The 26,176-nt window shown below is 41.2% G+C and overlaps 1 protein-coding gene across 2 annotated transcripts; it reads left to right on the top strand.

Annotated features, from left to right (window-relative positions):
• Positions 1-1,753: 1,753 nt before the first annotated feature.
• Positions 1,754-23,258, top strand: RRM2B (ribonucleotide reductase regulatory TP53 inducible subunit M2B). 2 transcript variants are annotated; one of them, XR_011558756.1, is made up of 10 exons: positions 1,811-1,953; positions 3,045-3,200; positions 7,107-7,223; positions 7,991-8,124; positions 9,832-9,926; positions 13,639-13,772; positions 14,984-15,088; positions 16,841-16,954; positions 20,720-21,801; positions 22,126-23,258. XR_011558756.1 is itself a non-coding variant. In XM_070748160.1 (9 exons), the coding sequence occupies exons 1-9, from the start codon at positions 1,891-1,893 to the stop codon at positions 20,870-20,872; spliced, it is 1,071 nt and encodes a 356-aa protein (XP_070604261.1). In that variant the 5' UTR covers positions 1,754-1,890; the 3' UTR covers positions 20,873-23,258. The 2 variants fall into 2 exon arrangements, 1 of the variants encoding a protein (XP_070604261.1); XM_070748160.1 differs by having other exon boundaries at positions 1,754-1,953; positions 20,720-23,258.
• The last annotated feature ends 2,918 nt before the right edge of the window (positions 23,259-26,176 follow it).

Below are 26,176 nucleotides of genomic sequence, written 5' to 3'. Positions count from 1 at the left end.
CTTAAATGTTTCCAAATATCACTTCACACCTTGTTAATCATTCATGACCCAAGAATTCAGAGCATTCCAGATCCAATGGGAAATTTCCTAACACACATCATCTGTCTTTTCCAGTAGTGGAAAAAAATGAATAAACCACTATAAAATATATGAGATGTAAGCCTGATGTATTCAGAGGCACACTTGTTTCTTATATAGTTGAAGCGGTACATGCCAAATACTCTTTGGCAAGAAAAACACAATAGCATAGAACTATTTTATATCATTTTTTCAAAATCCTAAAGCAATCGTTGAGCGTCATGGTTGAGCCAAGACTTTCTGCTCTTCGACATGAAGATTTAAGACTTTGCAATGGGACTGGTGGTGACTCCATGTTCTCTGCTGGTGATGGTGAAGCCCTACTCCAATGCAATGCTTTTGGACACCCAACATAAATATTGCTGCCTCCCTCTATGTCCCTGTCCCATCTTTTTACATTTTAAAGGCTTCAAATCAAACCCTCCATAGCAGCGACTGCGAAAGGGATCTTGAAGTCCTGGTGGACAACCAACTATGAGCCAGCAATGTGCAGTGGCAGCCAAAAAGGCCAATACAATCCTAAATTGCATTAATGGGTGGCATACAAATCCAATAAATAAATAAATAATAAAATACAATCGGACTAGGGAATTACTAAAACCACTCTATAAAGTCTTAGACAGACCACCCCTAGAGTACTGCATTCAGTTTTTGTCACCGCACTACAAAAACCCCAAACATTGAAACTAGAGAAAGTGCAGAAGAGAGTAACTAGGATGAATAAACGGACTGGAAACTAAAATATATGCAGGAACTGGGCCTGGCTAGTCTAGCAAAAAGAAGGGCCAGGGGTGACATGACAGCAGTGTTTCAATACTGAGGGGCTGCAACAGAGAGGAAGGGGTCAGGGTGTTTTTCAAGGCACCAGAAGGCCAGAGGAGGAATAATGGATGGAAGCTGACCAAGGAAAGATTCAACTTGGAAATAAGGAGGAACTGACCCCTCGCACCCTTGACATAAACTGTTTCAACTTCTACCCTCAAAACGTTGCTACAGAGCACTGCACACCAAGATTAAGACACAAGAAGTTTTTTTCCTGAACGCCATCACTCAAACAAATAATTCCCTCAACACTGTCAAACTATTTACTAAGTCTGCAGTAATATTACTACTAGTTTTTGGTCGTCATTCCTATCACCCATTTCCTCCTCCCACTTATGATTGTATGACTGTCACTTCTTGCTTGTATCCTTAGGATTTTTATTAATATTGTTTCCCCATTGCTTATTTGACCCCTATGACAATCATTAAGTGCTGTACCTCATGATTCTTGATGAGCATATCTCTTTCTTTTATGTACACATGCCATGCCATTCCATTCTTGATGAATGTATCTTGTCTTGATGTATACTGAAAGCATGTGCACCAATGACAAATTCCTTGCGTGTCCAATCACACTTGGCCAATAAAGAATTCTATTCTATTCTATTCCGGGCTTCTGGCAGCCATTTTATCAATAGGTAGCCCCCCAACCTGCAGACATTTCACAAGGATGACCCCCCCCACCCATCCCCCTACTACAATCCCCAGCCCTGCAGACACCCCTTCCTCCCGGCCGGCAGGACATCAATCCGAGGCGCTGCGCGTCCAAACACGGGAGGGCGCCCACGCGGGGACGAAAGAGGCCGATTTCCTCAGGCCCAAACGAGGGAGGCGACTGGTTAAATAAGAAGCCTACTTCGGGATCGGCTCTTCGGTGCCGTTTCCGCCTCGTCCTTTCGCAGCCGCCCGCAGTCCCGCCCCGGGAGGAGGCGGAGAAGGAGACCAAGGTCAGACGGGCTCCCGTCCGCCTCGCTTGGCTTCCCGGGCGCCATGAGCGAGCCTCCCGGTCGTAGGCCTGGATCGCATGGGCCGGCTAGGCCGGAAAGCAGCGAGGTAAGCGGGCGGAGCGACGCCGTCGGACCTCGCGGGAAAGCGGCGGCGATCTTTCGGCGTTAAAAGGGTATCGGGTCAGGCAGGGCTGACGCGGCGGTGGCGGGATTGTCCCGAGTTTCTCGGGAAGTCCATCTCTAACCAGCGCTCTCTGGCCCTTCTGAATGCCGCACGCGGGTCTACCCGGCCTAACACGTGCGAGGAGTTGACCGGCGTCTCTGACGTTTCCGCTCCCTGTTAAGAAATCCCCTCCGCGCGGTCCGATAGGCTTCCTTCGGCTCGGTTTTTAGCAAAGTTGCCATTTTATAGTTTTTAAAGCACTTAAAGGGTTTTGGATCTTGTTTTTTTACGGGCATCATGATAGAATAGAATTTTTTTATTGGCCAAGTGGATTGGACGCACCAGAAGTTTGTCTTTGATGCATATGCTCTAAGTGTACATCAGAAGACAAGATACATTCGTCAAGAATGGAATGGAATAGAATAGAATAGAATATTATTCTATTATATACTTATGTGTGCATAAGTGTACCAGCGTGCCTACCGTCCCCTGTCCTAATGTTTCTCTCTTATTAGTATCATGTACTGTATATAAACATTGTCATATCTTTGTATACTACCAATACATTCTTGACTGACTAAATACATACATACATACATACATACATACATACATACATACATACATACATACATACATAAATTTATTGGCCAAGTGTGATTGGATACACAAGGAATCTGTCTTTGGTGCACATGCTCTCAGTGTACATCAAAAGACAAGATACAATAATCAGGAATGGGATGGAATGGAATAGAATAGAATAGAATTCTTTATTGGCCAAGTGTGATTGGACACACAAGGAGTTTATCTTTGGTGCATGTGCTCTCAGTATACATCAAAAGACAAGATACATTCATCAAGAATGGAATGAAATGGCATGGCATGGCATAGAATAGAATAGAATAGAATTCTTTGTTTTGAATCTGTTTCATCTAAGCAAAACAAACCTGCTTTGTTTTTCTTAGATGAAAGCTAAGGAAAATCAGGGGTATTGTTGAAAATAGCACCTGTATGATTTCTTGCTTTTTCTTTAGGAGTTGACCACGGATGGATTTGTAAATGACTTAAAATCAAACGAGGAACCTCTCTTAAGGAAGAATCCCCATCGATTTGTCATCTTTCCAATCCAATATCCTGATATATGGAAAATGTACAAGAAAGCTCAGGCTTCTTTCTGGACAGTAGAAGAGGTGAGTTATGCAAAAAACAGGTTGCAGCAGGTGACCAGCACTAACCCAAGAGGGGGCTACAATGTCAGCCTAGGGATTATACAGGTAGTCCTCGACTTACAACCACACTTGAACCTAAACTTTATATTGCTAAGTGAGATATTTAGTGAGTTTTGCCCATTACCACTGCGGTTATTAGTAATACTGTTGTTAAGTGACGCTGGCTTTCCCATTGATATCATTTGCTTGTCAGAAGGTAATAACAGCTGATCACAGGACCTTGGGACATTACAACCATCATAAATATGATCCAGTTATCAAGCATCTGAATATAAATCCCATGACTAAGGGATTTACTGCAATTGGCATATGTGAAAAATGGTCATGTCACTTTTTTCACTGACGTAACTTTGAACAGTCATTACTGGCAAGAAATTAGGCATGAAAAACAAAATGCATAGATACAGTATATGTGGTATCTTGCTCAACAGTAGTAACTCTGAGAGGGACCTTGGATTCCTAGTGGACAACCATTTAAATATGAGCCAGCAGTGTGCAGCAGCTGCCACAAAAGCTAACCAAGTTCTAGGCTTTATTAACAGGGATAGAATCAAGATCACATGAAGTGTTAATATCACTTTATAAGGCCTTGGAAAGGCCACACTTGGAACAATGCTTTCAATTTTGTTTGCCACAGTGTAAAAAGGATGTTGAGAGTAGTAAGAGTACAGAGAAGAGCAACAAAGATGATTAGGGGACTGGGGGCTAAAACATATGATGAACAGTTGCAGGAACTGGGCATGTCTAGTTTAATGAAAAGAAGGACTAGGGATGACATGATATCAGTGTTCCAATATCTCAGGGGTTGCCACAAAGAAGAAGGAGTCAAACTATTCTCCAAAGCACCTAAGGGTAGAACAAGAAGCAATGGGTGGAAATTAATCAAGGAGAGAAGCAACTTAGAACTAAGGAGAAATTTCCTCACAGAACAATATAATCTGTGGAACAGCTTACTTCTAGAAATTGCAAATGCTCCAACACTAGAAGTTTTAAAGAAGATGTTGGATAAGCATTTGTCTGAAATGGTATAGATTTTCCTACCTAAGCAGGAACTAGAAGACCTCCAATGTCCCTTCCAACTCTGTTGTTCTGTTCTGTTCTGTTCTGTTAATAATAATAATAATAATAATAATAATAATAATAATAATAATAAGTGCTTGGGAAGCGCCCGACTGGTGATGAAATACAAAATCCAGCATAGTGATCTCGTTTGCTGTGTTGTGCTGACATAATAATAATAATAATAATAATAATAATAATAATAATAACAACAACAACAACAACAACAACAACAAACAACAAAACAATAGACCTATTCTATTCTGTTCTATTCTATTCTATTCTATTCTTTTTCTTTAACTTTAGCCTTAAAAGTAAAGGCTTGAAGTGTTCAGCCCTTACTTTTGGGGGCATTGCAGATGGGATTTGGGAAGCTACATAGGGATTATTTACCTCTAACACTAGCAACAGTGTTAGCAACACGAACAGCTATTTATTTATTTATTTATTTATTTATTCATTCATTCATTTATTTGATTTTTTATGCCGCCCTTCTCCTTAGACTCAGGGCGGCTTACAACATGTTAGCAATAGCACTTTTTAACAGCCAGCCTATTGCCCCCACAATCCAGGTCCTCATTTTACCCATCAGAAGGATGGAAGGCTGAGTCAACCTTGAGCTGGTGAGGAGGTTTGAACCTCTGACCTGCAGATCTAGCAGTCAGCTTTAGTGGCCTGCAGTACTGCACTCTGCCCACTGGGCCACCTCGGCTCTGAAAATGGCTGAATACCAGAGTGAAAGAGGTTTTTTTGTGGAAAGAATATGATCAGCTTCTAGTAGTGAGCACAGATTTCTACCCAGAGCATAGGTAATCCATTTACTTCCATCTTGGCAGAAAAGTGACTTTGCACCTTGGTCTGTATGGTGAAACTCAGACCCTGCAATAGATCCCTCAAGATCTAACAACTGAAAAGTCCTTGATATATTTAGACCATACAAATCTAATAAATAAATAAATCTAATAAATAAATAAGGCAGCCAAGAGAGAGAAGCAAAGGTGCAGAAGAAATTCTGTTCGCTAATCTGGTATTCTAATTTGCATACTTTCCTTACATTTAGGTTAAGTTGTTTTTAAGAAAGATTCAGTACCTGCTTTAAGGAGGCAGTCACATTTGCAAACAAACTAATAAATCCACTGCCTATTTGCATGAACAATGAAATGCTTGAGAGGTTTGTTTATATGATTTTATTTTCCGGCACGATTCAGGGATAGAAGGATTTTTATATGAAATCATACAAAAAGCTGTATGTGTTTTCACTGTCTTTCCCTCTCCATCGGTGTCAAGTTATGCAGATAATAACTTGCAGATAATTTCCAATAAATTTCTACTCATCAGTTAACCATCAGATGATTAGGATACAACTCCCAATAATCCACAGACCCATCTTGGCAGAGGATGGTAAGGGTAATAATAATCCATTAAATTTAATAATAATCCATTATGATACAAGACATCACTAGAGAGAAGATGGTTAGAAGCCTAGCAAGTCTGAAAAAGCAACTAAAAGAAAGTCAAGAGGGCAGGAATAGCTGTATGATAGAAGCCTCACCATTTTAAATGTATATTACTGAAGCTGACTGTAGATCTGAAGGTCAGCGGTTCAAATCTCATCACCGGCTCAAGGTTGACTCAGCCTTCCATCCTTCCGAGGATAACCAGCCCTGTTAAAAAAGTGCTATTGCTAAAATGTTGTAAGCTGCCCTGAGTCTAAGGAGAAGGGCGGCATAAAAATTGAATAAATAAATAAATAAATAAATTACAAGATATGGAAAAAGAATGGGGCTTTGGTGAGGTTGCAGCTACCAACTTTATCAAAAATGCCCTCCCCTCCCATGAATTATTATTATTATTATTATTTATTAGATTTGTATCCCGCCCCTCTCCGTAGACTCGGGGCGGCTCACAACAGTGATAAAACAATATACAATGACAAATCTAATATTAAAAGTCTAAAATAACAAATCTAACATTAAAAGTCTAAAAACCCCATTATTTAAAAATCATACACACAAACATACCATACAGAAAACTACATAGGCAAGGGGAGATACCTCAGTTCCCCCATGCCTGACGGCAGAGGTGGGTTTTAAGGAGTTTACGAAAGGCAAGGATGGTGGGGGCAATCCTAATCTCTGGGGGGAGCTGGTTCCAGAGGGTTGGGGCCACCACAGAGAAGGCTCTTCCCCTGGGTCCCGCCGGCCGATATTGTTTAGTCGCCGGGACCCGGAGAAGGCCAACTCTGTGGGACCTAACTGGCTGCTGGGATTCGTGCGGCAGAAGGCGGTCTCGCAGATATTCTGGTCCGGTGCCATGAAGGGCTTTATAGGTCATAACCAACACTTTGAATTGTGACCGGAAACTGATCGGCAACCAATGCAGACTGCGGACTGTTGGTATAACATGGGCATACCTAGGGAAGCCTATGATTGCTCTCGCAGCTGCATTCTGCACGATGTGGAGTTTCCGAACATTCTTCAAAGGTAGCCCCATGTAGAGAGCGTTACAGTAGTCTAACCTCGAGGTGATGAGGGCATGAGTGACTGTGAGCAGTGACTCCCGGTCCAAGTAGGGCTGCAACTGGTGCACCAGGCGGACCTGGACAAATGCTCCCCTCGCCACAGCCGAAAGATGGTTCTCTAATGCCAGCTGTGGATCGAGGAGGACACCCAAGTTGTGGACCCTTTCCAAATGCCCCTCTTTGAAGTTGTAGGGTATATATTCCCTTAGACATTTATTTTGCTTTTCAGAATTGTCAGTAAACAATGATGATTTTGTGTGTAATCTATATATTTTCTTTTTCCATAGGTTGACTTGTCAAAGGACCTTACTAATTGGAACAACCTAAAACCAGAAGAGAAATACTTTATTTCGCATATCCTAGCTTTTTTTGCTACCAGTGATGGAATTGTCAATGAAAACTTGGTGAGATATTTCCTGTGATGTAGCCTGTACTATTTTGATGCTATATTTCTTTTTCATCGTATGAAATCAAAAATCTATTTGTGATTGTACCTTGCATGTACTTGTTGTCCGTCATAAGAAATATTGTGGATATTTTCTTATAACAAATATTACTTTAATGAAGTTTGTACTAATCACACTGACTTTCAACTGTTTTTTCTTGGGAATCATATATGTGTATCTCATATTTATTTTACCCAGAGATGCTCTCTTGGGAGAAAATAGTCATTTATATAAGACTACAGTGGTACCTCTACCTAAGAACGCCTCTACTTATGAACTTTTCTAGATAAGAAGCAGGTGTTTAAGATTTTTTTGCCTCTTCTCAAGAACCATTTTCCACTTACAAACCCAAGCCTCCAAAACTGTAAGCGGCAAAGGCAGGGAGAAGCCTCTGTGGGGCCTCTCTAGGAATCTCCTGGGAGGAAACAGGGCTGGAAAAGGCGGGGAGAAGCCTCCATGGGTCCTCTCTAGGAATCTCCTGGGAGGAAACAGGGCCTCCACCCTCCCTGTGGTTTCCCCAATAGAACGCATTATTTGCTTTTACATTGATTCCTATGGGAAAAAATGCTTCTTCTTACAAACTTTTCTACTTAAGAAACTGGTCACGGAACTAATTAAGTTCGTAAGTAGAGGTACCACTCTATTTATATAATATTGTGGCCTAGTGTAGGCTGTGAACCCGGTTTTACATGAACATTTAGATACCTGACTTCTTTCATTGACAGGTAGAACGTTTTAGCCAAGAAGTGCAAATCCCGGAAGCTCGCTGTTTCTATGGTTTCCAGATATCAATAGAAAATGTTCATTCTGAAATGTACAGTTTGTTAATAGACACTTACATCAAAGACCCCAAGAAAAGGTAATTAATGTAAATATTACCACTATTTAGAGCAATGGTTCTCAACTTGGGGTCGGGACCCCTTTGGAGGTCGAATGACCGTTTCACAGGGGTCGCCTAAGACCATGGGAAAAGACAAATTCCCATAGTATTAGGAACTAAAGCTTCTATTCTGATGTCTTGGAACATATTTTTACAATCCGACCAATCAGGTGTTTACAGTGTGGGTGCCCTCTGACCTTCCTGCCAATCAGCTTAAAGCTCTGTTGAGAGAATTGGCGCTAGACTTATGGTTGGTGGTCACCAGAACATGAGGAACTGTATTAAGGGGTCGCGGCATTAGAAAGGTTGAGAACCACTGATGTAGAGGATTTACATACTTTTTTGTTTATAATTTCCATGTATGGTCTGGTCTAGGTGTAATAGAACACCGTGGTTTAACATTGCTAGGACATATCAGTGGAAGTATATATTTTTTATAAGGGAGAGAGAGGAAGAGTTTTTGCTTGATCTTGAGGAAGGTCAGTATTTGCTGTAACTTTTAAAATTTTATTTCTGTCCTATCTGTATTATGTTTATTATACAGGAAGTTCTCAACTTAGAGCAGTTCTTTTAGTGACCATTTGAAAGTTACAAGAGCACTGAAAAAAATATCTATCTATCTATCTATCTATCTATCTATCTATCTATCTATCTATCTATCTATCTATCTATCTATCTATCTATCTATCTACCTACCTACCTACCTACCTACCTACCTACCTACCTACCTACCTACCTACCCACCCACCCACCCACCCACCCACCCACCCACCTATCCACCCACCCACCCACCCACCTATCGGATTTGTATGCCGCCCCTCTCCGAGGACTTGGGGCGCCTCATGTCGAAAAACAATATACAGTATACATAACTAAAAATCCAATTAATATAACTAAAACTTTATAAAACACTAGTAGAGTTTAAATCATCCATTACCATCGAAACATACTACATTCATCGGCCAGGGGGCTAAGGTCTAATGGCCCTAAGCCTGGTGGCATAAATAGGCCTTTAGGTTTTTACGGAAGGCGAGGAGGTGGAGGCAGTGTGAATCTCCGGGGGAAGCTGATTCTAGAGGGCCGGGGCCTGTACAGAGAAGGCTCTTCTCCTAGGTCCCACCAAACGGCATTGTCTAGTTGACAGGAGCTGGAGAAAGCCGATTCTGTGGGACCTAACCAGTTGCTGGGACTCATGCGGCAGAAGGCGGTCCCGGAGATAATCTGGCCCGATGCCATATAGGATTTTTGACCATCGTTCACACTTATGTCCGTTGTGACATCCCCATAGTCCTGTAATTTGCATTCCAATGCTTGACAACTGACAGTTGCGTCCTGGAATCATGTGATTCTCTTTTGTGGCTTTCTGACAAAGCAGAGTCAATGAGGAAGCCAGATTCACTTAACAACCGTGTTAGTAATATAACAACTGCAGTGATTCCTTCAACAAATGTGGCCGCTTTTGTCCAAACTGCAGAAGACCTTTCTAGCATATGCTGGTGCATTTTCAGAAGATCCTATAAGTCTGAGAAATAAGATGCAATGGTGAAAGCATCCTTGCTATCCTTGGAAGTAAGCTAATTTGTCACAGCAAGTGATCTATGCTTTTGTGTCGGTCCCGCTACCCAAATTTACAGCCTACTTTTGCTTTTCCTCCATTCCTCTTTCCTCCCTCCCCCATCCTCTCAGGGGCTATTTATTTAATGCTATTGAAACAATGCCATGTGTCAGGAAGAAAGCAGATTGGGCGATGAGGTGGATAACGGACAGAGAAGCCACTTTTGGTAGGTCCCACCATTGTATGTGATATTCATTGGCTTAACTGAATAAACAGTAATTCAATTATTCATGGGTAAGTGTGTTGTGTGAACAGAGGTTTAATTTCTCTCTTTGCTGTCTTTGATTGAAGATGGTCTAATAACTGGAAATATCTTACTCAGTTAATCTGCAAAGTGGGTCGGGTTCAGAAGGTAAAACGCCAGTTGCTGGATTTAATTGTTTGACTCCCTGATATGTACTGTAATTTTTTGAGAATAAGATGCACCAGAGTATAAGATGCATCTGAGTTTTGGGGGAGGAAAACAATGAAAAAACAAATCTGCCTCTGCCGCCCAGCAATTTGCCTCCTAGCAACTAGCAACCAGCACAGACGATATACAGTAATACCTCGTCTTAGGAACCTAATTGGTTCCCGGGGGAGGTTCGTAAGACGAAACATTGTTTCCCATAGGAAACAATGTAAGATCAATTAATCCGTGCAACGAACCCCCCCCCCCAAAAACGCCGCCGCCCGGCTGTCACCTTTTGAAACAGCCGGGGGGGGGGGCTTCTCAGTGTCCTCTCGAACCTGAACTTTTGCCGAACTTCCGGTTTCGGCGTTCGGGAGGCCGCCGAGAAGCCCTGCCGCCCGGCTGTCACCTTTTAAAACAGCCGGGGGGCTTCTCGGCCTCCCGAACGCTGAACCCAGAAGTTCGGGTTTGGCGTTCGGGTTCAGGAGGACGCTGAGAAGCTCCGCTGCCTGGCTGTCACCTTTTAAAACAGCTGGGGAGCTTCTCGGCGGCCTGCCGAACCCAGAAGTTTGGGTTTGGCGTTCGGGTTCAGGAGGACGCTGAGAAGCCCCCCGGCTGTTTTAAAAGGTGACAGCCAGGCGGCGGGGCTTCTCAGCGGCCTCCTGAACCCGAACCTTTGCTGAACGTCCGGGTTCAGCATTCGGGAGGCCGCCGAGAAGCCCTGCCGCCCAGCTGTCACCTTTTAAAACAGCCGGGGGGCTTCTCGGCGGCCTCCCAAACGCCAAACCCGGAAATTCGGGTTTTGCGTTCAGGTTCAGGATGACGCTGAGAAGCCCCTCGGCTGTTTCAAAAAGTGACAGCCGGGCGGCGGGGCTTCTCAGCGGTGGCGGGTTCGTAAGAAGGAAAAAGTTCATAAGAAGAGGCAAAAAATTTCTGAACCCCGGGTTCGTATCTCGAGTTGTTCGTAAGACGAGGGGTTCATATCATGAGGTACCACTGTACACTGTTTGCTGGGCATTTCTGTGCATGTGTGTGTCCCTGACCCATGGAAACAGCAAAGAATTGGAGAAATATACATTATGGCAGTATATTAATGCCAGAAAGTTTTCTTAAATGTAATTACACTAACTTCTCCCAATTATTTAAATAGATCTACTCTAAATATGACTAAGTCAAGGTTTAACTCAGCTGCCTTATTTTAATACTAGAACAGGACACTGCTACATTTTAGATTATACTTGTATAGAGCCTGTTAAAATGGATGTGGCTTTCTGGAAATATAGTTATTCTCTGCTATTTAAAAGAAGATACAAGAGCACTGGTCCTCTTCAGATCAAGCATTTATTTTAGAAAGCTTCTTCATTTTGTTAAGTTGTTTAGAACAATAATAAAGCAGTCTTTTAAAATAATAAGTCTAATAATTGGAACATTCTATAGGCATTTATATTTATTGACTTACCTCCTGGTAGCAAACGACAAACAGCCAGTTTCAGCAGAGTCTGCTTAGCAGAAGGAAAAAATTCTGCTTTTGCCTCTCCCATCCAGCAACTTGCCTCCTTGCAGCTTTAGTTTCACTTTCATTTTAGCACTGGACTTGCCTGCAGCTTCAATCAATCAGCTGAGGGTCGGGAGGCCAATAATCAGTGGCTTGTGCTAATCAGGCTCTGCGCTGTTTGCTGCAAGGAGGTAAATTGCTGGGAGGCAGAGATCAAAGGGCGGCGGCGGCTGGGTGGGGCTACATTTGGTGTATAAGACGCACCCAAGTTTTCACCCTCTTTTTGGAGGTAAAAAGATGCGTCTTATACTCTGAAAAATACAGTGTCTGTCTGTCTGTCTCTCTCTCTCATCTATCTAGTCCAGGGTTAGGCAAAGTTGGCTCTTCTATGATTTTGTGGACTTCAACTCCCAGAATTCCTGACCTGGTCATGCTAGCTCAGGAATTCTGGGAGTTGAAGTCCACATGTCATAGAAGAGCCAACTTTGCCTGCCCCGATCTAGTCAAATAGAGTCAGTCAGTCAAATAATTAACGGTAAGTCCAGCAACTGGCTTCTTACCTTCTGAACCTGGTCCACTTTGCAAATAAATATTTTTTCCCCACAGCAATGACAGTGAAATAAAACCTTTGCCATTCCAGTAGATTCTATATTTACCATATATTTCTTTGATCTACTTTAGTGTGATTTATTGAGTGAATGTTAATGAATGTTTTAAAGTTAGAATTTTTAAAGATTTTTAATTATATTAATTGGATCAATTGTATTATTATATCTTTTATATATGCTACGAGCCGCCCGAGTCCTCGGAGAGGGGCGGCATACAAATCCAATTAAACTAAACTACATCCCAGAAGTTGACATCAGCCTCTTAAGAATATACAGGGGTGGACAAAAACATGGAAACACCTTGCAGCTCTTCTGTGGAATCCAGATTTGAAAAACTCCCTTCGAACAGTTTTTGTGGAAACTGGGTTCTGTACGTGTCTATTGAGCTCTGCAGTGATTTTAGGAGCGGTGTTCTTGCGATCCGCTCTAACAATTCGCTTTAGAGTCCGACGGTCTCTCTCAGACAACTTCAACTTTTGACCAGACCTGTGCTTGGCTGAGGACGTTTTCCCTTCTCTTTCAAAAGCAGTCATTACTTTTGAGACATTACCTCTTGAAACACCAAAGTTTCGGGCACTTTCTGTTACACTAGTGCCTGCCATTCGAGCCCCAACAATTTGGCCTCTTTGAAAGTCTGAGAGGCCTGCCATTTCTAGAAGGGGCGGCATACAAATCCAATAAATAAAATAAAATAAATAAATAAATAAATAACCAATTTCCTTAAATTTCTGTTTAAAAAAAGGTAATAAAAAACCCATATCAAATAACAGAATTTAAAAAAAATCATTAAAATATGTCAAGTTTTGATTGATTTGAACATGGTCAAACATTATGATGCCAAAAAGTCAAGTGTTTCCATTTTTTTGTTCACCCCCTGTGCATAATCCAGAAGTCTCTGTATTAAAGCTATTCCTCTGAGGAAATCAAGCAATGAACAGGTCAAGCAATTAAAAGATCTCTTTGGAATTAACAGAACAAGCCAAATGAGGCAATGGGTTTTTAGTTTTTTAAATATTAGATTTGTATTGTACATTGTTTTCTACTATTGTGAGCCGCCCCGAGTCTACGGAGAGGGGCAGCATACAAATTTAATTAATAATAATAATAATAATAATAATAATAATAATAATAATAATAATAATAATAATGTCCACAGTATCTATACAAGATACAGTAGATGCTATTTTATTGTTAGTGAGATTGCACTTTAATTAAGATTTGGAAGGATCGTGGATTTTGTCAATATTTCCCACCTTTTGCGCTCCAGATGCATTTATTTCATACCTTGGCTGAGTAAAATAGGAGAAAAATGTTTTATTCTTTTCTACCATTTGAAGAAGGTTCATTAATTGTCTGATAACAAATTATGACTTTGTTGAAACAGGTGAAAGAGTGGTTGCATTCGCTGCTGTCGAAGGCATCTTCTTTTCGGGTGCTTTTGCCGCCATATTTTGGATCAAGAAGAGAGGGTTAATGCCTGGCCTTACTTTCTCCAATGAACTTATTAGCAGAGATGAAGTAAGATGTGGGACAAAAATATTTAAGTAAGGTTAAATATGATGCTTTCAAAGAAGCAGTATTATGTGTAGACTCTCTTTATTTGTGGAGGCTGCAAAGTCTATAAATTCATTATGGATGGTTGCATGGATATTTAAATATCTACATATCTAAATAGGTATATTTAAATATCCAGACATTTAGACTGGATTTGGCACTTTTATCTGCCTAGCAAATCCTTCCCAAGGACCTGAAATAAGCAGATAGTTTTAAGGGTGTTATATGGTTGCAGGATGTAAGTGCTTCCAAGTAAAGCTGCCTTTTTGCAATTGACTGATGGGGATTATTATTATTTTGGAAATGATGATGATTCGTACATTATTAAAATCTGAACTAAAACCCACAAAATGCTGTTTAACAAGAGTATTGTTAAAGCTACTTTTTTTTTAGTACAGCAATATATATTTTTAGGACTTGTGTGTTTTCCCAGTCCAAAACATACTACTCTTGTATTTAAGATATTGAGTGAGGAATAAATGTGACTTCTGAATTAGAAATCATAAATTGTACTTGCAAGGAATAGAGGCATGCAAACCCAATTTCTGAATTAGACAAGAAATATCTGGAGACATCTTTGATGTAGACAAAATTCATTAACGCACATCTTATTTTATGTTAAGTTTTTAACACATTTTAAATCATTGCTGTCAACAACAACAACAACAACAACAACAATAATAATAATTTATTAGATTTGTATGCTGCCCCTCTCCGAAGACTCGGGGCGGCTCACAACACAATACACAATGTACAAATCCAATATTAAAAACAAAACAAAACCCTTATCATAAAAATTAATAACACAACCCAAGCAAACAATACATAAATCATAGTAGCTATGGAGAATATCAACTTCCCCAAGCTTTGTGACATAGGTGGGTTTTTAGGAGCTTGCGAAAGGCAAGGAGGGTGGGGGCAGTTCGAATCTCTGGGGGGAGTTGATTCATTACTTAGTTGACGGAACCCAGAGAAGGCCAACTCTGTGGGACCTAACCGGTCGCTGGGATTCATGTGGCAGAAGGCAGTCCTGAATGCATTATTAGTGGATTATTTTAACTTTTTAAAGAAGCTGCACAGGCTTAGAGAGCAAAGTTCTTACATTTAAAAAATTGTCTCCTGTTTTTAAAAAAAAGATGAATTTCTTATGTTTCTGTCTTGTTTATTTCTTTAAGGGGCTCCACTGTGACTTTGCTTGCCTGATTTTTCAGCATTTAGTGAATAAACCTTCAGAAGGAAGGGTGAAAGAGATCATTGTCAATGCAGTTGAAATTGAAAAGGTGAGATTAGACCCTGTTGCCTGGACATAGTTGTGATCAACCTCAAAATAATGCGAGCTGCGTTTATAAGCCCATTTGACCTATGATGAAGTTTCATATGAGGGACTCAATTGTAATTTTCTGAATTTGCATAATACCCACACCCTAATGTGGCCATCTGAATTGGGTTAACAAATCCTATAGGTTAAAATGTGGTGGACTAGTTGTGACTTAGTGTGTTTATTCAAACAACCACTCTACCCAACGTTTATACTGTTGATGGCAAACCTATGGCACAGGTGCCACAAGTGGCACACGGAGCCATATCTGTTGGCATGTGAGCCATTGTCCTAGTTCAGCTCCAGTGTGCATGTGTGTGCCAACCAGCTGATTTTGGGCTCACACAGAGGCTCTGGGAGGGCATTTTTGGCTTCCGAAGAGCCTGCAGGGAGATGAGGGAGGGCGTTTTTACCCTCCTCCAGCTCCAGGGGAGCCTGGGGAAGATGAAACATGAGACCCCGGGGTCCACCAAAAGTTGGGAAACAGGCTGTTTTCAGCCTCCAAAGAGTCTGGGGGGCAGAGGAAGCTGTTTTTGCCCTCTCCGAGGGAAGAAAGGTTTGCCATCACTGGTTTATACCCTTGTGGTTTGCTGCTGTGATTGCTCAATGCATTGCATGAAAATCAGGTCTTGCTGAATGAGACGCACTTGGATGAACTTACACAATATTCTAAATCAGGGGTATCAAACTCAAGGCACTTGAGGCAAATCTGGCCCGTAGGGTGCTTAGATCTGGCCCCTGAGACCACTCTCGAAACAGTGAAGGACTGGCTTGTGGTACCTGTGCCAGTGAAAATGGAACCTGGGAGGGCTGTGCACCGTCGTCCAGGATCTGTTTTCTGCCACCACAGTCTTTTGCAGCACTCTGCCAGTGAAAATAGAACCAGGGGAGGCCATGCACTACCACTCTGAGCTCTGTTTTCGCTGGCAGAAGGCTGTAGGAGGCCGTCGCAGCCATAAACAAAGCATCAATGAGTGATGTCAACCTGCCCACATCTGGCCACACACCCAAGGCCAAACCCAACCCTGAGGTGGCCCTCAATGAAATCGAGTTTGACACTCCTGTTCTAAACCATAAGCATGGGTCACAAACCACAATTAACTTGATTAATATTTAGCTTAATTTGCTTAATAAATGCTAGATTGTGCTAAATTAAGCAAATTAACATACAAATTACAGAATAAACAAAATTAAGACTACTACACAGTTTGGGGGCAATTATATAGTTGGATAGAAAAGAAAAAAGAATTGAGCTAACGTTTAAGAAAAAGAAGGAATTAATGGAAACAGAATTGTAAAGTATTAAGCTAATTCATTTTGTTTGTTTTTTAATATCTGAAAGCTTGTCTGTATGTCTTGTTTTGTTCGTTCATTATTAAAATATATATTTTTTTAAAATAAATAAATAGATTAATATTTAAAGGAACTAATTATTACTATTTATAGCTGCTACTAAGGCGGGGGAGAGGGGCGGCATACAAATATAATAAATAATCATGATGATGATGATGGTGATGATGTAGAACGTGTGTAATGTATTTTTGCTGATAATGAAAAGGGAGACTAGTATAGATCTATTTTGAGCTTTATATATGTAGTGACTCACACTTGCAGAATTATATTATTATGGTGTAAGAGCTTCTATTTCATGTTATACATGTGAATCAAATTGGGAAATATACTCTGAATAATTTCATTTTTTCTACTATTGCAGGAGTTTTTGACAGAGGCCTTACCTGTGGGATTGATTGGAATGAATTGCACTCTGATGAAACAGTATATTGAATTTGTGGCTGATAGGCTGCTGCTGGAACTGGGTTTCCCTAAGGTAAAGTCATTAAACTGACCTTAAAGTACAGTGATCCCCCGGTTATTGCGTCCCCGACCATTGCGAACAGGGTAATCTGCGATTTTTGAACCCGGAAGTCAAAACACCATCTGCGCATGCGTGCCCTTTTTTCTATGGGCACGCATGCGTAGATGGCGCCGGGCAGATCAGCTGCTGGGCGGCTTCCCTGGGTCTTCCCCCTCTTGCTGGCGGGAGGGCGAAGCCCCCCCCCAGCACCCGCTCGCCCGCCCTTCGCCCTTCGCCCGGGAAGTTCGCCAGGAGTCAGCGGAGAACGGCGCGCCTGCTTTAAAACGATCGGAGCTTTCCAATGAGTCCCGAAGACAAACGTCAAACTTCCGCGTTTGTCTTCAGGACTCATTGGAAAGCCGCGCGGGTGTTTTAAAACATCGCCGCCGACATGGGGGGCTTGCTAGCACCCCCCCAAACCCGGGTTGGGGGTTCGGGGGGGGTGCTAGCGAGCCCCCCATGTCGGCGGCGACGTTTTAAAACAGCTGTGCCGCCCCCAATCTTCGGCTCCTCGCTAGCGCTGCGGAAGTTAAAAACACCATCTGCACATGCGCAGATGGTGTTTTTACTTCCGCAGCGCTACTTCGCGAAAACCCGCTCGTTGCGGGGGGTCCTGGAACAGAACCCTCGCAACGAGCGGGGGATCACTGTATTTGCAATGAACTTTAGGCCGGTGAAGATAACTTTTCCTAAATCTATTTCCAAACTCTTGTTTTCCAAAGAGAACAGTTTGTTCTGTATTTGGGTACGAGTAGCATGTGTATCTAAATTGGTTCTTATTTTATCGATCATGTTTTCTTGCAATTCACTGCATACTTATAAGTTTAACGCCATTTTATTTTAGAACATTTACACCCCAATTTTCCACACTTGGAAAAGCCAGACTTCACAATGGCCTATATCAGTGATGGTGAACCTCCCCCCCCCGAAAGAGCGTGAGTGCCCAAACCCATAATTCAATGTCTGGAGAGAGCGAAAACAGCTTCTCCCACTCTCCAGAGGCCCTCTGGAGGCTGGAAACGGCCTGTTTCCCAACTTCTGGTGGGCCTAGTAGGCTCATGTTTCGCCCTCCCAAGGTTCCAAAGGCTTCCTTGGATCTGGGGGGAGGGTAAAAACACCCTCCCCCATCCCCCTGGAGGTTCTCTGGAAGCCAAAAACGCCCTCCCAGAGTGTTCTGTCGGGCTCTCTGGTACACTCCTCCCAAAAATGCACAGGTACAAATTTCAGACACACACACGTTTGAAAATTCAAAACAATATTCTTTATAATGAAAATTCACTTAAACCAAGCCCTCTTTTGGGATAGCAAAGAGCACTCGTCTCCAAACAAACTGGTAATTTGTACAAGTCCCTTATCAGTTCTGTGATACTTAGCTTGCAGCTGTGAGGCAATTCACAGTCCTTCTTCTTTCACAAAGTGAAACACACTTTGCTCTGGTTTAGTTTCAAAGCGGGAGAAAATCAGCACACAAAAAGTCAAAGTCAGTAAAGCAGTCACGAAACACAACGATCAGATAATCCTCCACAATGGCGAAACCCACAGGCTGCTATTTATAGCAGCCTCACTAATTACCACAGCCCCACCCAAGCACAGGTGGCCTCATTTTCTTTTATAATAATCTCAGTTGTTGTTGCCTATGCATCGCTCTCGGCATGCGTGGCTGTATCATTAACTTTTGTTCTGAATCCAAGGAGGAGCTAAATAATTGATCTCCTTCTGAGCTGTCTGCCACACTCTCCTCTTCCCTGTCACTCATGTCTTCTTGGTCAGAGGAGCCTTCATCATCAGATTCCACCGGGGGCAAAATAGGCCTGCAGCATGTAGATGTCTCCCCCACATCCACAGTCCTTGGGGCAGGAGCTGGGCCAGAGCTAACCACATCACAGAGCCTCTGTGCAAGCCAAAAATCAGCTGGCCGGCACGCACATGGACATTGGAGCTGAGCTATGGCAACAGCAGCAGATATGGCTCCGCGTGTCACCTAGGGCATCCGTGCCATAGGTTCGCCATCACTGGCCTATATCAAGCTTGGTATCTTGAGGTATCTGAGATATCACCTTGGAATCCCAGTCACTATGACTTTTCATGAGAATTTCATGTGAATTCTGAAGGGCAAATGAAAGGTATATTTTATTGAAAAGGCTGGCCTAAGTAATTAAAAGTAGTTTTTATCAAGGTTGGTAAATAGTGCAAAGCACAGCTTTTGTAGTTCAGCCTCCATTTACAGCCATAAGAGGCATCTGGTTTATCCTTTGTTTTCTATAATGAAAGAACATGTTGCATCTCCTTATCTGTTGGTTCCCAGCAGATTTGAACATATGCTGTTCAGTTTTTGGAGAAAACATCAATTATTATTATTTATTTATTTATTTATTTATTATTTAGATTTGTATGCCGCCCCTCTCCGCAGACTCGGGGCGGCTCACAGCAAAATAAAACAATTCATCACAAATCTAAATTGTAGTTTAAAATATTTAAAAACCCCATTTACTAAACAAACATACATACAAACATACCATTCATAAATTGTATATGCCCGGGGGAGCTGTCTCAGTTCCCCCATGCCTGACGACAAAGGTGGGTTTTAAGGAGCTTAAGGAAGGCAAGGAGAGTAGGGGCAGTTCTAATCTCTGGGGGGAGTTGGTTCCAGAGGGCCGGGGCCAGCACAGAGAAGGCTCTTCCCCTGGGGCCCGCCAACCGACATTGTTTAGTTGACGGGACCCGGAGAAGGCCCACTCTGTGGGACCTAATCGGTCGCTGGGATTCGTGCAGCAGAAGGCGGTCTTGGAGATATTCTGGTCCAATGCCATGAAGGGCTTTAAAGGTCATAACCAACACTTTGAATTGTGACCGGAAATTGATCGGCAACCAATGCAGACTGCGGAGTGTTGGTGAAACATGGGCATACCTAGGTAAGCCCATGACTGCTCTCGCAGCTGCATTCTGCACGATCTGGAGTTTCCGAACACTTTTCAAAGGTAGCCCCATGTAGAGAGCATTACAGTAGTCAAACCTCGAGGTGATGAGGGCATGAGTGACTGTGAGCAGTGAGTCCCGGTCCAAATAGGGCCGCAACTGGTGCACCAGGCGAACCTGGGCAAACGCCCCCCTCACCACAGCTGAAAGATGGTTCTCTAATGTGAGCTGTAGATCGAGGAGGACGCCCAAGTTGCGGACCCTCTCCGAGGGGGTCAATAATTCCCCCCCCCCAGGGTAATGGAAGGACAGATGGAATTGTCCTTGGGAGGCAAAACCCACAGCCACTCCGTCTTATCCGGGTTGAGTTTGAGTCTGTTGACACCCATCCAGGCCCCAACAGCCTCCAGACACCGGCACATCACTTCCACTGCTGATGGGCAGATAAATCAGCTACTTAGAGATAAATGTGCACAACAGCATACCTATATTTGTATATTTGAAGAGATTTTGAACTTTCGTGTGTTGTTTAAAAATACAAATTGATAGGGAAATAACTGATAAAACAGGTGAAAAATGATGTGAACGTAGACAGCAAAGGGGAAAAATCTGTCAATCTTTACAGAAGTGATGGCTTTTAGGAAACTTGAAATATCTTGGCTTTCTCCCGGTCAGCCTTATCAGTCAAAGAGGAAGAAACCAAAGGTGGGGGTGGGCGTGAGGGCTAAATGGAAATGCTCCTTAGAACTCACCAAAGATGGATTTGTCCTTGCAGTGCCTCATTCATTTCCTATTTTTTAACCACACCTTCGGTTTTTTCAGGTCTTTCAAGCAGAAAATCCCTTTGACTTCATGGAGAACATTTCCCTGGAAGGAAAAACCAATTTCTTTGAGAGGAGGGTTTCAGAATATCAACATTTTGCAGTTATGTCCCAAGCAAATAATAAAGTATTTACTTTAGATGCTGATTTTTGACGCTCCCTACTTGGAAGATCGACAGCGCCAAACATTCACTCTCAGTGATGGCAAGACACGTCTTACAATCAAAGTAGGGTATTTTTGGAACATTTTGCTAACTATTAACGGTTGATAGAAAAGTTTCTACGAATAGATTGCAAGCCTTGTGCATATATACGCTCTTAGCAACCGTTCATTCTGTAACACCGTGCAACTTTTCTAAAGCTATATTGTGACATTTAGGTCAACATTCAGCTGCTGATCCTTTTGATAAAATCCAATCCCATCGTTAGAGTGGAAAGCTTTTATGATGATAAGGATGATTGCGCTATAAAACATTCCTTCCTACTTCAGTTCTTGAACTGAACTGAGATGAAAGACATACAGTACTCCTTTGTCTTAAAGGAATGTTCCAGCATAAGGTCTTGGGTAGGAGATTGTCAACGAAACTTAAGACTGCAAACCAGATTCTAAAAACATTCTAGGCAATGGAAAACCACCTCTGCATGGTTTCAAGGACAGCAACATGGACGTGGCTACGTAATCGGCAGGTATCGAAATTGACTCGGTGGAGACTTTGTTTTTATGTAAGATAAAACTGACCTTGGGAAAATGAAGAAGATGACACGAGCACTTTATAATCTTTTATCACTCATCAAATCAGCACAATGTCTGAAGTAATATGTTTGGGAAGGATTTTTCATTTTTCATTTCATTTTGGCTCTAAACTTGATTGCAGCAACCCACATAACATAGAACTTGATCACCTTACATAAAGGTTTGGCTTATTCGGCATGATGAACCAAGATAGCTTGTCCTTGTTGGGCAAACATAACTATTTTCTCAACAAATAGGGTGGCGCAGTAGGTAGAGTACAGTACTGCCGCCCCACTGAAGTTGACTGTAGATTTGTAGGTCAGCGGTTCAGATCTCATCACCGGCTCAAGGTTGACTCAGCCTTCCATCCTTCCGGAGGGCAATATGCTGGCTCTGTTAAAAAGTGCTATTGCTAACATGTTGTAAGCCGCCTTGAGTCTAAGGAGAAGGGTGGCATAAAAACCGAATAAATAAATAAATAAATCAATGCTTAAAGTAATGTGTGAAGAGTATCTGTTTTTATTTTATTTATTTATTTTATTCAATTTTTATGCCGCCCTTCTGCTTAGACTCAGGGCGGCTTACAACATGTTAGCAATAGCACTTTTTAACAGAGCCAGCATATTGCCTCCACAATCCGGGTCCTCATTTTACCCACCTCGGAAGGATGGAAGGCTGACACACCGTGACACACTGATCCAGAAGCTAATTTGGGGCATTTTAAGTTAATGTATTGCCTGAACCCAGACTTTATTATTAGTTTTTGTCCTGCAAACTTAGAAAAATATTTAATTATTTAATAATTTATGCATAATTATATTATATGAACTTCGCTTTGATGTATATAGAGGGGTACGATTTAAGCTAACTTATTTAGAATGTAAACAATGAAGGAATAGATAAGTTAGGTAAATTTTAAAAAGAAAAAAACAATATAGGGGTAATTGATAAAACCAAAGCTTCCTTTGTGAAACATTACAGCTAATGTTTATGTTGGAAAGCCAGTTTTGTCATGCTCTCTTTATGAGCATCCAGTAAAGAGGACTGAGTAAGGAAGAAGCAGAGATAATTTAACAATGTTCGTGATATTGTTTTTTCTTTTGGAAGTTTGCGCTAGCAACTTCTAGATATCTTGGACTTCAACACTCATAATCTTGTGTTTTGAAACAGTTTTATTCATAATTGGTCTAGTGCAAATAGAAGCACAATTTAAGGATGAAATATATCACAGAGATTAAATCTCCCTCTAATATTGTCAGGAATTGATAAGGCTTTGACACATTGTGCTTAGCCATTGTAAGGTTTGTGATGTGCAATTAGATTGTGGGTTACAGATTAAAAGTCTAATATCTTATTTGAACCCACCATAGCTTTGAAGCTGAAGTACTTGCAAAAATTGCTATTTTCAGAAACTGTAATATGAAGAGTGGGGAGAGCAAAATCTGGCTGATGAACTCAGCAAGTTTTACGTTAAAGTAAATATGTCTATAATTGTATTATGGTTGTAAATCCTGAAAGATTTGAAGTTTCTCTGTTTTGGTGCGTGAAAATTTGGTCTTGGATTCATCCTTAGTTAAGGAAACAGACCTCCTAATCCACTTCAGGGAAGCAAATGAGATATTTTGTTGGATGTATTTTAAAGCTTTTTCAAATATTCCTGTTTCATGTATAAGACCCTGATTTAGTCATTTTGAACAAAAATGTATCTTTTTTTTAATGTACACTGAGAGCATATGCACCAAAGACAAATTCCTTATGTGTCCAATAACACTTGGCCAATAAAGAATTCTAAAATTATCTAAAAAAATATTCATGAAGTCTTGTAAAATATTTTTAATTGAGTTTATTTTTTTTCCACCAGTAAAATGTCATGACATACATGACATTAGAATGGACAATGTGAAGAATGCTTCTTAGTTGATTTAAATTAAAAAAAAAATGGTTTAAATAAAAATTGAGAGAACAAATTATGATTTTCCTTTTGTAATTTTTCCGTTTGGACCCATTGAGGATAACATGCCACAATTCACAAAAGCTCCTAACTAGATTGAAAAGCTGGATTTGGAAACATGCTCTGCACCCTAATTCAATCCCTAAGATGCCAGAGACAATAGAAGTTAGGGATACGCAAAATGTTTTCAAATTCATGTTGATCTTGCAATGTCTACAAAAAGATATTGACATAATTGAACGGGTCCAAAGACGGGCTACAAGAATGGTGGAAGGTCTTAAGCATAAAACGTATCAGGAAAGACTTAATGAACTCAATCTGTGTAGTCTGGAGGACAGAAGGAAAAGGGGGGACATGATCGAAACATTTAAACATTTAAATGGAAACATTTAAATATGTCAAAGGGTTAAATAAGGTTCAGGAGGGAAGTGTTTTTAATAGGAAAGTGAACACAAGAACAAGGGGACACAATCTGAAGTTAGTTGGGGGAAATATCAAAAGCAACATGAGAAAATATTATTTTACTGAAAGAGTAGTAGATCCTTCGAACAAACTTCCAGCAGACGTGGTAGATAAATCCACAGTAACTGAATTTAAACATGCCTGGGATAAACATATATCCATCCTAAGATAAAAATACAGGGCAGACTATGCAGGGTTCGATTGAGGAGGTGTGCTGGGCAGCTACCTGGATTATCCCGTCACCCTTCATACAGCATTACAAAATCGATATCTTCACATTGGCAGAGACAGCATTCAGTCGCAGGGTTCTGCAGAGAGTTTGTACTAGGGAGGGCTCTGAAATCTCAGTCTTGCCCATAGGACTGCCCAGCTTGGGTATGTCCCATGCCTGGATTCTAGCTCCACTTACTATGGAGAAGGGGCATTGATCTTACCTGATAGCATCCAGCCCCTCCCTTGCGTTGGCTGGTCCTTGGATGTTGGAGGTGCATGGATGGCTGCTGACACTTTGAGTCAATCAACTTTCAGAGACTCAGTCCTGATAGGCTGTATAAGGTCAACCCATGCCTGGATGCTAGCTCCACCCTACGAGAAGAGGCGTATCAGGTAACATCAATGTCCCTTCCCTTTCCTACTAGGTTAGGCAGTAGTGCTAGAAGTAAAAAAGAGAAACCATTGCAAGTAAAATAGGTTAAATACTGTAGAAGCTTCAGCACCATCTAGTTTTGCTAGTTCCTAGTTAAGTCTATAGAGCAGGGTTTCCCAATCTTGGCAAATTTTTAAGATGTGTGTTTGTATTTCAATTCCAAAAATCTTTACCCAGCAGATTGATTGACGAATTCTGGGAGTTGAACTTCAGACACCTTAAAATTGTGGAGGTTGAGAAACACTGCTGTAGACAGGCAAAAGAACACAATTTCTACACAATCCGCAACAGCACACAGATAACATTAAACCTTGATCCCGAATTTGACTAAACCGATGGTCATCCCCATCTTCAAAAAAGGAGACCTTGTAGATAACTACAGACCAATTTCACTATGCTGCGTCCCATGCAAAGTCATGGAATCAATTATAAACAAATCAATTACTCTCCATCTAGAAACTAATAATTTGCTCTCTAACAAAAAAATTGGTTTCAGAAAAAAAATATCCTGCAACCTGTAGCTCCTCCACTGCAAAAATATATGGACAACTCATCTAGATCAAGGGAAATCTACAGATGCAATTTATATTGACTTCTGCAAAGCCTTTGATTCTATACCTTTCTTCTATTCCTATATCTCTTCTTCTATTCCTTCATTGATTACTATATCTTCTTTTCTATTATTTCTTAGATATATTTTACTATGAGTATCTACTCTATAACCTTCAACATGTATTTTACTATGTGTATATAAATATATAACCACTAAAACCCTAATTGTGTATTGGACAAAATAAATAAATAAATAAAAATAAAATAAATAAGCCAATGTCCAGAGAGGCTAAAAATCAACAAGGTTGGTTTTAGCAGATCGGCTATTTCAGTACTACCCAGTAGGTGGCAGTACAGTAAAGCCTATCACATACTTGCTTTTTTTACAAGAGTAAAGTATCTCCAGCAACCAATCTAATCTCACACTTTTGTGGCAATTTTGTGCTTCTTATTTTGGGCAGCTTTTACCTTTAGATCATTTTCTATGATCTTGCCTTTTATCTGGAGATTTAATAAATCAGGCCTGGACACTTCTGCCTCCTCCATTTAGAAGAGCCTGGCAATCAGCCTCTCTCACTAAATGTGCAGCTGGTGCAAGGGGGAAAAAATGTCATTAAATTTTAGTTTCTCTATTAGAGATTGAAGCAAGGTTCAGAATAACTGGCTGACTTTCCTTTGAAAAATTGACTTGAGTTAAAATAGCAACCTGTTCACAACAGGTTCCGTTCTTTTAAAAGAACGAACACACTCCCAAGTGTTCTGTCGGGCTCTCTGGTAGAATCCTCCCAAAAATTCAGACACACACACGTTTGAAAATTCAAAACAATGTTCTTTATAATGAAAATTCCCTTAAACCAAGTCCTCTTCTGGTATAGCAAAGAGCACTTGTCTCCAAACAAACTGGTAATTTGTACAAGTCCCTTATCAGTTATGTGATACTTAGCTTGCAGCTGTGAGGCAATTCACAGTCCTTCTTCTTTCACAAAGTGAAACACACATTGCTCTGGTTTAGTTTCCAAGCGGGGAAAAATCAGCACACAAAAGCTCAAAGTCAATAAAGCAGTCACGAAACACAACAATTAGATAATCCTCCACAATGGCCAAACCCATAGGC

This window comes from Erythrolamprus reginae, chromosome 3, assembly GCF_031021105.1.
Source record: "Erythrolamprus reginae isolate rEryReg1 chromosome 3, rEryReg1.hap1, whole genome shotgun sequence".
Lineage (NCBI taxonomy): Eukaryota > Metazoa > Chordata > Lepidosauria > Squamata > Dipsadidae > Erythrolamprus > Erythrolamprus reginae.
The sequence above is the reverse complement of the archived record's forward strand: the minus strand, read 5'-3'. Positions and strand labels throughout refer to the sequence as shown.